The 13,318-nt window shown below is 41.4% G+C and overlaps 1 protein-coding gene across 1 annotated transcript in view; it reads left to right on the forward strand.

Moving 5' to 3' along the window:
- The first annotated feature begins 975 nt into the window (after positions 1–975).
- Positions 976–13,318, forward strand: part of LOC112043080 (E3 SUMO-protein ligase EGR2) — a 43,046-nt gene continuing 30,703 nt past the window's right edge. The window contains exon 1 of the mRNA XM_024078343.2: positions 976–1,506. Within this exon, the coding sequence (XP_023934111.1) occupies positions 1,221–1,506 (286 nt within the window). The 5' untranslated portion in view covers positions 976–1,220. The remainder of the gene's footprint in view (positions 1,507–13,318) is intronic.

Genomic DNA, 13,318 nt, shown 5'->3' on the forward strand with positions numbered 1-13,318 from the left:
GCCTAAACAGTTCGTGACCTTTTCACAGTCTCTTTCTCGGAATTCATTCATAAAAAACTAATTCGTTAACTTTTATTCCAAGCTTATTTCAATACACTGCCTTAGTGATTAAGGCAGGTATTTACCGCTGATAAGTACTCTTGGGTATGTATATGAATTATAGGTAGACTCATAAGACGTTTGCTTACTGATGGTAACAGGTACTATTTTTTTTTACTTATTACGTATTACTATATACGTAGGGGTTGTCTCTTTAAACTTATAGATACTATAGGTATACCGTGTAGGAAAAATAAATTCAGTGTTGACATGATAATCTTGAATGCCTGGGTATAATGCCTATGTCGTAAGCCTTACAACGTGACGGATACGTATAACTGCTGCCTACTTACCCACGTCGTCAATAATTACGATGTACCTAAAAATAGCGAGTTATTACGACCTACATCGTCGTTGGTCGCGCACGTTACGTCGCTCGCGGATGAGCAGAGGCATATATTTAGCAAACGCAATGATTTACCCGATGTACGTAACTCGGCGGCTCTGGTCCGGGCCGCGACGTCACTGGAGCGCGTGGCGCGCGGCTAATTGTGGCATCGCCAAAACGGTCTCCGGGAGCGAGCGAGCGCCCGAAGCGGCGCGTGAATCAGCGGAGAAAGTGCGGATGACGCGCGAGCACGCGGCGAGCCTCCGTGCCCGTGCCCACGCGTGCTCGCGCGCCGCACGCTCTGCGCGATGCCGGCACTACGCTCGTGCTGCCCGCACTTTTCGCGCGCCTTCGTCGTCGCGACGCCGCGCCATTTTCTCGCGCACGTGGGCGACGGCAGCCGAACGAGGACGCCCGGCTCGAGCGCCATTAACGCGGCCGTCGTGAATGAACACCGACCTCGACCGGGTGGCTGGCGTCCATTGATAGGGCGCGCGGCGGTCCTCGACCGCGGCTCCGCGCCTCATCGCACGGGGGCGGCCTCACGCCCTCGCCGCCTCGCGCCTCAGTCGAGGATGTGGCGCTCGCGGCGCGACGACACTCTCCGCGTGCTAAATCTGTGTTCATTTATCAGTAGACGTTCGTGACCCTTCCGTGTGTATCCGTGCCCCGATAATGTTCTGTGATCGCGTCAATTGCCCTAGGACAGTAAGCGAGTGAGCCGGAGCGCGCGAGCGCGTGCGAGTGCGTGCAGTGAGCGAGTGCATGTGCAGTGCGGGGATGCGCGCGAGCGATGCTCTCGGTGATCGCGATGCGTCGGCCGGAGGACGAGGAGCTGGGCGGGCGCGGCGACGGCGCGGGCGACGAGTTCGTGGACATCTCGCACATGCAGCTGCTGGTGGAGGCGGGCCCCAGCGGCCTGTGCCCCGGCCTGTACCCGGGCCCGCCGCCGCCGCTGGCGCAGCACCAGCCGTACGCGCCGCCGCCGCACGCCAGCGCCACCGTCACCTCCGCCACCGCCACCGCTTCCGCCTCCGTCGACGACTTGTTCGCCCTCTACTTCACACCGAACACTCATGGTGAGCATATCAACATAGCTACACTGACCCGCTGGTTTCAGGTAAATCTCCCGAGTGTCTAACGTCGAGTTTCATACTCTCACTCACAATCGCAATAGCTAATAGATGAGTGAGGTTTTAGCCCTCAAGAGGATACAGGTACTCAAACAGCAGATCTCATACATAACATAACACAGTACATACACAACGTCAAAAAAATACTAGATTAGTATAACCAGGAAACTTTATTCCTACTTTTACTTTTCAGTTATGTGAATTTTAAGAAATTAAATATTGCGTGTATCAAACGGTGCAGAGAGAAAAACATCGGGAGGAGATCTGCATGCATAACTATTTTCTTAATTATCTACGTGTGTGTAGTCTGCCAATCCGCATTGGGCCAGCGTTGTGGCCTATCCCCTCATTCTGAGAGAAAACCCGTTCTCAACATTGAGCAGAAAATGGGTTGCTAATGATGATGATGAAGTATTTGCTCTATCTCTGTCATGTAGATTGTAGGTACATTATTCCATCAAGAGAGAGGTATTGCAGATAGTAACAGACAGACGAGACAAACCATGATGATATGGTTCATTTGGATACACTTTCGATTTCGTCTAGAGCTAGGTATGAAACAAATTTAGATTTAAAACAACTGAACCAATAAACTCTTCTTAATCTATTAGAATACGAAAAATATCGACTGTTATATTAGTGTTAGCTACACATTGCTCTAAAAAGACAACCCTAATCTACAATCTCACCTGATGGTAGGTTGATGATGATGCAATCTAAGATGGAAGCGAGCTAACTTGTTAGGAGTAGGATGAAAATCCTCATCCCTTGCGGTTTACATAGGTAACTAGCCACGGCCGAAGACTCCCACCAACCAAAAGCTGCTAGTATTGTTAGGTCTTTTACAGACTATTTCGGAGACTGTCCACATGGAACTATTTGAGCTCATCACCGTCAATTCACCATGGCACTGCAAGAGATTATACAATTAAACAAACATTTTTCATATATCAGCATAATGGTTGATTAAATTTTGGTCAGCATTCCGTCCATCGTTATCTGGACCGGACGGAGCTAATCGGCTGCGTCTGCGACAAAACGCTATCAGGTTTGCTCGTTATTGCAGTACACTGCTATGATTTGTATGCAAGACATCATCATGGGAACTTGTTATTTGAGCAAGCTTTCAAGGACAACAAAAACGAGAATTTTTAACAAAATAAATGCTTTATCTATCAGTTAGGTACTAGCGGACGCCCGCGTTCAAACCATTGACAAAATTCAACCTTTAAAGATGGACTTTTTTAAAGGGGAACAATCAGTCATTTTCATCAGTTCATCAGTCAGATTTCTCTAACTTTAACCGTTTACGCAAAACACACAATTGAAGCTCTTAAAATGTTATATGTTTTAAGAGCTGTAAGAATTTTAACTTGACTTTATGAAGATTGAGAACGTTTGGTCGATTGGATCAAATCTTCTTTGCAAAAGATTTAAGGGTCTACTTTTCAAATTGTCTTGTCATTCATTTATGGGCATCTAAGCTGTTGGCATCGTCAAATACGAACCTGACGGATTTCTGGCCTCTTTTCTCTGAATTAGACAAAACGTACAACGTCAAGGTAGTAATTATAGATCAATCTCTTGACTAATCGTTCTGTTTAGAAATTCTGTCATTAATAACAATTAGTATGAGCCAACAGAGACGCGCCAATTCTTAGAGAAACATAATAGATTAAGACCCCTCGTGAATTTTTAAAAGCTGAAAGTTGGCCATGCTCGTGCCATAATTAAGTATAACTATAGTATTACTATCGTATGGTACGATGTACTATATATAAGTATAACCAGTGGCGTACCCTTTCTAGATGTAGAAATAACTGCCCTAGAAATTCCTCCCCTAAGAACTCATTAGAAACCTGTATTTGAGAAGGATTTAGCCATTTCTTTACAATTTTCCCTTATAATGCATACCCTAGTGGAAAACTTTTTGCACGCCACTGAGTATAACTACTGTATTTTGGACCATGATGGCTTTGGGAGGTGGCAGGTATCAAAAACTTTAACCGTTCTTTAAAGGTACGAGTATATAAAGCGAACTTAATTTTCTTTATCCTTTTGAGGACAATATGAGGAATTATTTCCCCAGTCGCCTATCTATATACCTTTTTTTACCTTTACCTGGGAAATGCGTTTACGCATCAAATCCGGAGGCTGCAGAGACTGTGCAATCTGCGGCCGGGTATGTGGGACTCGCTGAGAACCAGAATACCCACTAAAACCCAGCGGGGTCACCTGCGTCCTATTAGGATGTGTTCACATCCCGACGCGCTCGTCGTTCCACTCACTGGTGTTTACAAGGGTGGGAGAAGATGCGCATAACGACGCCTTCTACCACCCGTTCTTCCATCGACCATAGTTCTTCACTGTCTAGCATGTAGTTCGCTCGACAGCGAGAGTAAGTTTTCTATTAATTAATATCGATTTTATTTCATACCTTTAATCCATGTTCCATTCGAAATTAATATTATTTATATTAATTTTGAAATGAATCAACAACCCTTTTGTTCGTACTTACGTTTAACGTAGGAGTAAACGTTTCAGCTTATATAAACTGACGATGGTCTAGCTGTCACTGGCTTTCGCCTGATACAAGGTAACATTCGAATTTAAAAATTATTTTAGTTTTTAAAAAAGTTCAAAAATATTTTTACCTATAAAAAATCAGGTGCTTATAAAAAACCTTCCATGGTATTCTGTTTTGCAAAAACACATCATAATATCGTTGTTATTTGTAGAAACCTTTTTACTACACCCACATAGCCTTTTCAATTATGGAGTGGTACACACCCCTCGAACAGCTTAGAATATTTCTAACAGTATGATTTGATTTGACTGTATTGAAAATTCTAGAAAGAGGCGGGGCCTACAGCGTCTTCTTCGTCGTTGATTGGGCGATGCAGTGTAGCGAAATAACGGTGAAATATTTTCTCTTGTTAGCGATCTCTAATTAATTATATCTATTTGCCGTATGATAGTCAATATTGATAAAAATAGCTTGTTATTTGTTTATTTTTCTGCTTTTACTTTATGTTAGGATTCCGTACCTCAAAAGGCAAAACGGAAACTTCTCGAGATAAAGGGTCTTCACAAATATACTAACAGATAGACAGACAGACGTACAATAAAGTGCAGTACGAGAACACGTGGAAATACCGAGTTGAAATGAAAACCACACACTCAGGTCTACAGTTCCTTGAAATTGTGAAAAAATCAAACTTCTAAGATCAACTTGAAATTATATTTTTAGCCGTTTATGTCGTAAAAAACCTATATTTCGTCAATCTCGGCTGTTTGAACTATACTTATATAGCTGATAGGCATTGGGGTCCTTAGATGCTGGAGTGGCTACCCCACTCTGGAAAGCATAGGAAAATATTTGCCATAATTATCTTTTTAAATATGTTCAATATCCCCGTTCCCCTTAATCAGAAAAACTGTTTAAGGAGTGGGTTCGACAATACTTAGTCATTTACCGTAGAGCCATTGAGCAACGTGATACTTCATTGAATATGACGTCTGCATTCCAATATCCGGAAAACATCGTAAGGGAACCTGCATACCAATCAATCAATCAATCAATTTATTTATTTGCAGATACATGCATTATATACACAGGTGATCGGTATATGTCGATGGTAAATGTATCTTGCCATACCTGAGTATGTTCTAAATTCTCTACGTGTGTGAAGTTTGTCAATCCGCATTGGGCCAGCGTAGTGGACTATTAGCCTAACTCCTCTCATTCTGAGTGTGAGAGAATATAAGTTGTCATGATGATGATAATAAGCCTTCTAATTGGACTAAAAATTATAATTGGACCAATGACACACTCCATGCAACAAGCAACACGCAACCACTAAAACACAGAAGATAAAAAAGAATACTTAGCATAATTAGTAATTGTGTCCATAAAGACAGTGTAAATACTTGTACTTTAGTTATTAAAATAATATAATATTCAGAATAATATAATATTTAGTGAACTCGCCATCCTTACAAAAACGTCAAGTTTATGAGGATGGCTAACTATGTACCTAAATAATGTAAAACTTTTTGTTTTGAACAATAAAATTAAATAAGAATTGATCCCTTCCCCTGCAAATAAGTGTAAAACCTCTGTTAGGAGTACTACGTCAATAGTCTAACGCCTTAAATTTTATAAAGATTTCAATACTGAGACTTCATCCCTATACCGTTGATGTCCCTAGGACTCGTAAAAAGTACTCGTAAGCGGTATACATACGTTATACGAATGCAATGCCCGTTATGAGAATATGGATATCTTTACTAAGAATAAGAAAAATGAGGTACTTACGCAAGGAGCTTGCAAATTACTAGGTAGGTACTTACTACGGGTGCAGAAAAATTTAAAACAGTAAAATAGATGCCGTAGGTATACTTAGTAAGAGCCGTTCAAGCCCAGTGGATATGACGTCTGCTCCGATTTCGGAGAGTGTAGGTTCGAATCCAGACCGGAAAAATATCACGTGTCTCAACTGGTGAAGGAAAACATCGTGAGGATGCAGGTTTCCTCACGATGTTTTCCTCACCAGAGAATTTTCTTAATTCTCTGCGTCTGTGAAGTCTGGTAATCCCAATTTGCGCCAGCGTGGTGGACTATTGGTCTAACCCCTCTCATTCTGAGAGGAGACTGGAGCTCAGCAGTAAGCCGAATATGGGTAATATAATAGTGGAACACGTATATAACGTGGTGTATAATGTATATTTTAAATGTGGCAGACCAAATTTTTTTCTCAGTATAGGCACTTTTGCAAGAGCGTGCTATCTTAGGCCACATCTATACTTACCATCTTGTATAGTGGTCAAGCGCGAAGTATAAAAACTCTTGGAGATTTCCGATTCAGTTCCCCTTGACCACGGAGCTACTGAGTCCCACCCCAACATCAAAAAGTGACGACAAAAATGACAAGGAGCATAAACGATAGAGCTTCTGGCATGCTGTCTTTCTCCTTGACCACGGAGCTACTGAGTCCCACCTCAACATCCAAAAGTGACGACAAAAATATCAAGTAGCATAAACGATAACGCTTCTGGCATGCTGTCTTTCTCCTTGACCACGGAGCTACTGAGTCCCACCCTAACATCCAAAAGTGACGACAAAAATGTCAAGTAGCAAAAACGTTAGAATTTCTGGCATGCTGTGTTCAGCTCCCCTCCACCACAGAGCTATTGAGTCCCACCCCAACACCCAAAAGTAACAACAAAAATATCACGTAACGTAAACGATAGAGCTCTGGCATACTGTGTTCAGTTCCCCATGACCACGGAGCTACTGAGTCCCACCCCAACACCCAAAAGTGACAACAAAAATGTCACGTAACACGATGGAGCTTCTGGCATGCTGTGTTCAGTTCCCCATGACCACGGAGCTACTGAGTCCCACCCCAACACCCAAAAGTGACAACAAAAATGTCACGTAACACGATGGAGCTTCTGGCATGCTGTGTTCAGTTCCCCATGACCACGGAGCTACTGAGTCCCACCCCAACACCCAAAAGTGACAACAAAAATGTCACGTAACACGATTGAGCTTCTGGCATGCTGAGTTCAGTTCCCTATGATCACGGAGCTACTGAGTCCCACCGCAGCACCCAAAAGTGACAACAAAAATGTCACGTAACACGATTGAGCTTCTGGCATGCTGAGTTCAGTTCCCTATGATCACGGAGCTACTGAGTCCCACCCCAACATCCAAAAGTGACAACAACAATGTCACGTAACACGATGGAGCTTCTGGCATGCTGTGTTCAATTCCCCATGATCACGGAGCTACTGAGTCCCACCCCAACACCCAAAAGTGACTAGAAAAATGTCACGTAACGTACTCGTTAGAGCCTCAGGCATGCTGTGTGTTACTGTTAATAAAGAGGTGCATCCCACGCCGTGCGTCACATCGGGAGCGGCGGCGCATGTGAGGTGCCCACGGTACGCCATTACACCTCGCGACGTACTGATGGCTGATAGCTGCAGCTTTGATCGGCCCGCTTGCTCTCGGGGGCACGCACGTGCCTTTGAAGCGGCCCGCCGTCTCGCGTCACTATTACGAATTGAAATCTATTCACTTACCGGATACGCCAAGTTTTTTTTTTATTCTCTACAAGTAGCCCTTGACTGCAATCTTACCTGATGGTAAGTGATGATGCAATCTAAGATGGAAGCGGGCTAACTTGTTAGGAGTAAGATGAAATCCACACTCCTTTCGGTTTCTACGTACTAGGTACGTCTTTGCCAGTAGGGTGGTAACTAACCACGGCTGAAGGCACCAGCCAGACCTGGAACAATTCAGAAAACCTAAATCGACCCAGCCGGGGTTCGAACCCAGGACCACCTAGAAACCACCAAGAAAACTAAAATCCAGAAAGGTGTACTTAGATGGTTTGGGCAGGTAGAGAAGATAATTGCACGGATACAAAAAAGGAGCCTATTAGGAGACGGTGAATGGAATTGATGGAAAGGGAAAGCCAAAGCGATTAGATCAAATCCAGGACATTCTCAATAAAAGCCAGGTAAAGAGTAGGTACCTACCCTAAATCGAAGAACTTGTTGTTGAACTGGGTTTTCCTATATGAATATGGCAATATGATAGAGTACGCAATTCTTCAAAAGACATGCAAAGAACACGTCTAAGTAGTCATCAGTTTACAAAATTTAAACCTACAAATTTTTCACCGAAATAGACATGCATATATCTCTCCCTAACTAAAACGTTTATCGATGACAAAGAAACCATGGTTTATACATAGACGTTCATTCTTTAAACAATTACAGTTTCCCATGGCATTAAATCGGCTATTTTTTAAAAGTAATCGCACACTACCGCATTATACGTATATGATGCTATGAAGTGATTTAGTGTGGATGAAAGGACGAAAATGTAAAAAAACATCACCACCAAGATTCCTGAACTGCATTTAAAATACCAGAAGTATGCAACTTCATCTGCGAGGAAACCCTTGATTATCATAAAATATGTTATAGTGAGTCTACCATAAAGGAATGACATCTAAACATGTACTTTTTTAAAACTTTTAAAACATCTCGGACCAAGGCGCGTTTGGATCCCTCGTAACTTTAATTTTAAGTTTTTGAATGCTTATTATTACCATTATCTTAAGTTTAATATTATTTCGTTTCGAAATAGCTTGTAAACTAAGCCTATTTGAAATAAATGAATTTTGACTTTGAATTAGACATCTGAGGTTATGGATTTCTTTCCAGAAACGACCGCTTAATGTACTCTCCAATCCAAGGTATTCTTACCACTAACATCCTAACTAACTCTTAATTTCTCAGAGCAATAAAAGCTCAATATTTCATAGCCCAATCTAGGACACGCATCCATCTCATAATCCGAAGCCACGTAGGGTAAACACTAGATCAACAAGGCAGTTAAAGAGGATGCCCACAATTTAAAGAAGGACCTGTCTATAGAACTCTCCGATCGGCTACTAGTGTTCATTGCATGTTTACACTGCACAGGCTATTGCGTTTCTGCTGGCAGTGCGCTATTTACATAAAGAAGCCTGGCGCGGCGCACCTGCGTAGCGGAATCAGTGATGGGGAACAATTGCCATCATTAGAGCCTATCGAGCCCACACGCTAAATATTCAAATTGTCGCAATGACAATGCGAGTTCATTTTAAAGTCAATAAATTATCGCTAATGCCCAATTTGCGTCGACCGGCTAACAATGGCGGTTCCCGCAATTACTTAAACGCATGTTACTGCAAAAGATACGATCTAAGACCGAAGCGGGCTGCGGCCAGTTATTGTCTCACTCGATTCAAGTACATGCTCTACAATTACACTATCGATTACAGTTGAGTCAGTCTTGGGCCGATTGACTGCGCTATAAAACATTGTTTTTACTAACCGTAATTAGTGTTTCGTTTGAACGAGATTAGCCTTGTAAGGCGCAGAGGTACATCGAGTTTAAACGTGTACACTCGTATCTTACTTATCGCTGACTCACAGTGTATAAAATTCAGGTAACGTCCAAGTAAACGGCTTCTGGAAACCGAAAACGGCATAAAGTATTCATGTCGGTTTGCAATCTTATTATCTCTTTGACCGGAAGATCTCGGTTCAATGATACCGTTTTACATCACTAGTGGTAGATAAGTACTTCTTGCAAAGACTTCTTCGTACATTTTTTTTATTATTATTTGTAGGTGGTATTAAAGCAACACTTGCCTTTAGAATACAAATTAATGCAGATATACCGGAATTAGATTCTGAACCGTTCTTATTTCATTTCACTTTTAGCAACTAAAGTTGGAACAGCGAAAATGGTTTCCGTATCCGAAGCCATTAATCCTACTTCTCCTAAAATTATGAATCAATAGTCAAACATTGTACAAATGTTTCATTAGAAGATTCCATTGCCAGGAAACGATGGTGATATAGTTTTTCGCTATAGCTATCTTAAAGCTAATTACAAGAGTTTTAAAGATGTCCCGATTCTCAATTGCTTAAATTTTTCGATTTGGAGTTTGGCACAGGAAACATATGTACAAGTTCGGTCCCATCAAAGGTTTTTTATGATTTGACCTTTGATAGTATTTGTTTATTTTCATATACTAAAGCTGACGCTAAAAACAAATAATACGCGACATGCAATACTGACTCAACGTTTCAGTGTTGCAAAGTCGACAGCACCGAAGCAGTTTCACAAGTTTATCGGTTCATTACCGCACTAGAGTCAGACCCTACACAGTGTTAACGATTATCTAAACAGCTATTTTAGACAATCGTATATTTCATATCATGAGACATGTAGGTATTCTTTAAGGCAACAGTTTACAAGCATCTTCTGTGCAAAAAAAAAACAAACTTTATTTTGGGTACTGCCTTTAGGAGCGTTTCGATCTAATTCCTTCATTTACTATTAATAGACTGCCACTTAGATAATCTGCGCAATATAACTTTGGTTTGTTATTCCTAATTCACACTGCAAGACATAGTATTCCCTAACGGAGTTCGTTTTCCATATTTAAGGCACGAATTTTTTTTTTTTCTGGTTGTGGGATGCCGTGGCTAGTGACCACCCTACCGACAAAGACGTACCGCCAAGCGATTTCGCGTTCCGGTACGATATCGTGTAGAAACCGAAAGGGTTGTGGATTTTCATCCTCCTCCTAACAAGTTAGTCCGCTTCCATTTTAGATTGCATCATAACTTACCATCAGCTGAGATTGTAGTCAAGGGCTAACTTGTAAAGAATAAAAAAAAATGTCACGAGAATACAGGTAACCGAATATGCCTATACCTAGCGTTTGCCTGCACTTACTTCTCTTACCGATGATTAATGATTCGCTTACCTACGTGATTGCAAGCAAACGCTTGAGACTAGACATAGTGTAAAATGGGCCCTGCAACGTCGACGCTGCTTCCCATCATGATTGTAGTTAAGCACAAGACAATCCAGTATAAAAAAATAAAAAGGCAACATAAAGAGCAACAGTAGGTATGAGGAAATGAGAACAACGTACGTTGCGATACTAATCTCCGACATTCCACGGAGCGCGAGAGTCCTGCGTCCCGAATACGTGACGACATCACACTAATGACTTCAGAGCTGTAGGTATCATCATATTACACACTGTACACTTGAAATTTAATACTCATGATACTGTCGTTAAAAAAAACAAACAACCGACTAACGGCCCTGTTGGTCCAGTGATTAGCCTGTTGTCCCGGATCACGAGGTCCTGAGTCTGTAGCATTAAAAAAAAACAAACAACCGACTAACGGCCCTGTTGGTCTAGTGATTAGCCTGTTGTCCCGGATCACGAGGTCCTGAGTCTGTAGCAGTGGCGTAGCTAGGTAACCAAGGGCCTTGGTGCAAATAAAAAAATGGGCCCCACTACCATCTAAACTGGTTAGGTTTTATCAAGCAAGAATATTCATTTTTGTTTTCGAAATTTTCTTAATTCAGTTCGTGGTAAAGATTAAAGGGCCCTCTGAGCTTGATTGCATTACCTAGCGCCTGAGTAGTTACGTCGTTGGTTGGAATGACAGATCCGGTCGACACTTAGACCATCACGTGTCCTGTCGATAAAGAATGTCATTCTGATATATTTTTTAATTTTCAAAACGTAAGCGTTAGTAGAAAGAGAATCGACGTGCCACGTGGCTATAGGCTCTGAATTCGATTTCTGGGTCGGGCTATAAGAGATACTGATTTTTTCCTTCTTCTAAGAAATTTTCACTTAAAATTCTAAGCCTGCCAGAAGATGGATCACCATCGTGATTCCATCGGTCCCGGTATTCGTTAACCCATATTTGGGTTACTGTTACACGAGTCTCCTCTCAGATTGAGAGGGGTTAGGCTAATAGTCCACCACGCTGGCCCAATAGGCTAGGTATAGGCAGACTTCACACACGTAGAGAATTAAGAATTTCTCAAGTAGGTATGCAGGTACCCTCGTGATGTTTTTCCATCACCGTTTGAAGCCGTTTAATTTGTTAATATGGACATATCTGAAAAGTTGGAGATACATGCCCCGGAGCGGATTCGAACCTACACCGTCCGAATCAAAGGCTTGCATGTCCCCTGTGCTATCACAGTTTCTATACCTAACTACTAGGTACAAAAAGGGCCTTAAAATCTCTTCCAAAACTCAGAAAATATCTTTAGCGATGACATCAGCCAAGCGGCCAGGCTTATTATGCATGATTTCTATTTTAGTCTACACTAAAAACCTTTTTAGGACGGTTGTAATCATTAATAGATGAATAACAAAGTTTTGTAGTTTCAATCGACGTTTTAGTCATCACAAAGTTCTTGATTCACAATAAATAGAGGACAGGCATGAGAAGTCGGTAGGTAGAGACTTAAATATTGTTATTATTCATCATCTTCATCATCATATCAGCCGATGGACGTCCACTGCAGGACATAGGCCTTTTGTAGAGACTTTTATCCTGACGATCCTGAGCCATGAATATTATTATTATTTACAGATAAATCTATAAATATAATACCTAAGTCAATAGAATAATAATACATAGTGTGTAGTCGCAGAATTCGTAAGCCGTTTTTTGTGCCCCGAAATGGGAGCCCTTGACGCATCGCTACGCTGCGATAAGTACGCTTGTTGTGTGTCGGGGAATGGAATAAGCTTAGCTCTTACGCTCACATAGTCACAGAAGTGGCTTACGTTTCGAGCTTTAAATCGAAAAATTTAAATTTAATTGTAATTTAAAAATACATCTTTGTGATTAGTAGATGTATGTACCCTACTAGAATATATTTTTCTTTGATGCATTACATATTGTTTATATTACACTAAAAAGAATTTGTAATATAATACAATTACAATTATAAAACCCTCGAAAGAACTTGAATAATAACTTGAATAATAACTTGAGGCCTTACATCAACGGCATATATTGTACCTAAGGTACGTATACCTACTCGATGATCACAGTCGCATGGCTCTCGAAAGTGATAGCTAGCCTATTCACTATTTTAGTCTTATTTGGATAATATCAACCTATTAAAATAAACAACAAATCAATTGACAAAATGTCATATACTACTATTATATAGATAGCCACCAACAGGCACCGGATGACAATTGTTACATAGAATTTCAATTTCGTATATGTCAACTAGCATACGTCAAAGATAGCGAATAAGCCTGCAGAAGATTATATGAAAACTTGTCAAATACTTAGTTGCTCCCCGCTTAGTATTGGGAACAACTTTTGTGAGCCGTTTTTATGAAAA

Source organism: Bicyclus anynana, chromosome 13, assembly GCF_947172395.1.
Source record: "Bicyclus anynana chromosome 13, ilBicAnyn1.1, whole genome shotgun sequence".
NCBI lineage: Eukaryota > Metazoa > Arthropoda > Insecta > Lepidoptera > Nymphalidae > Bicyclus > Bicyclus anynana.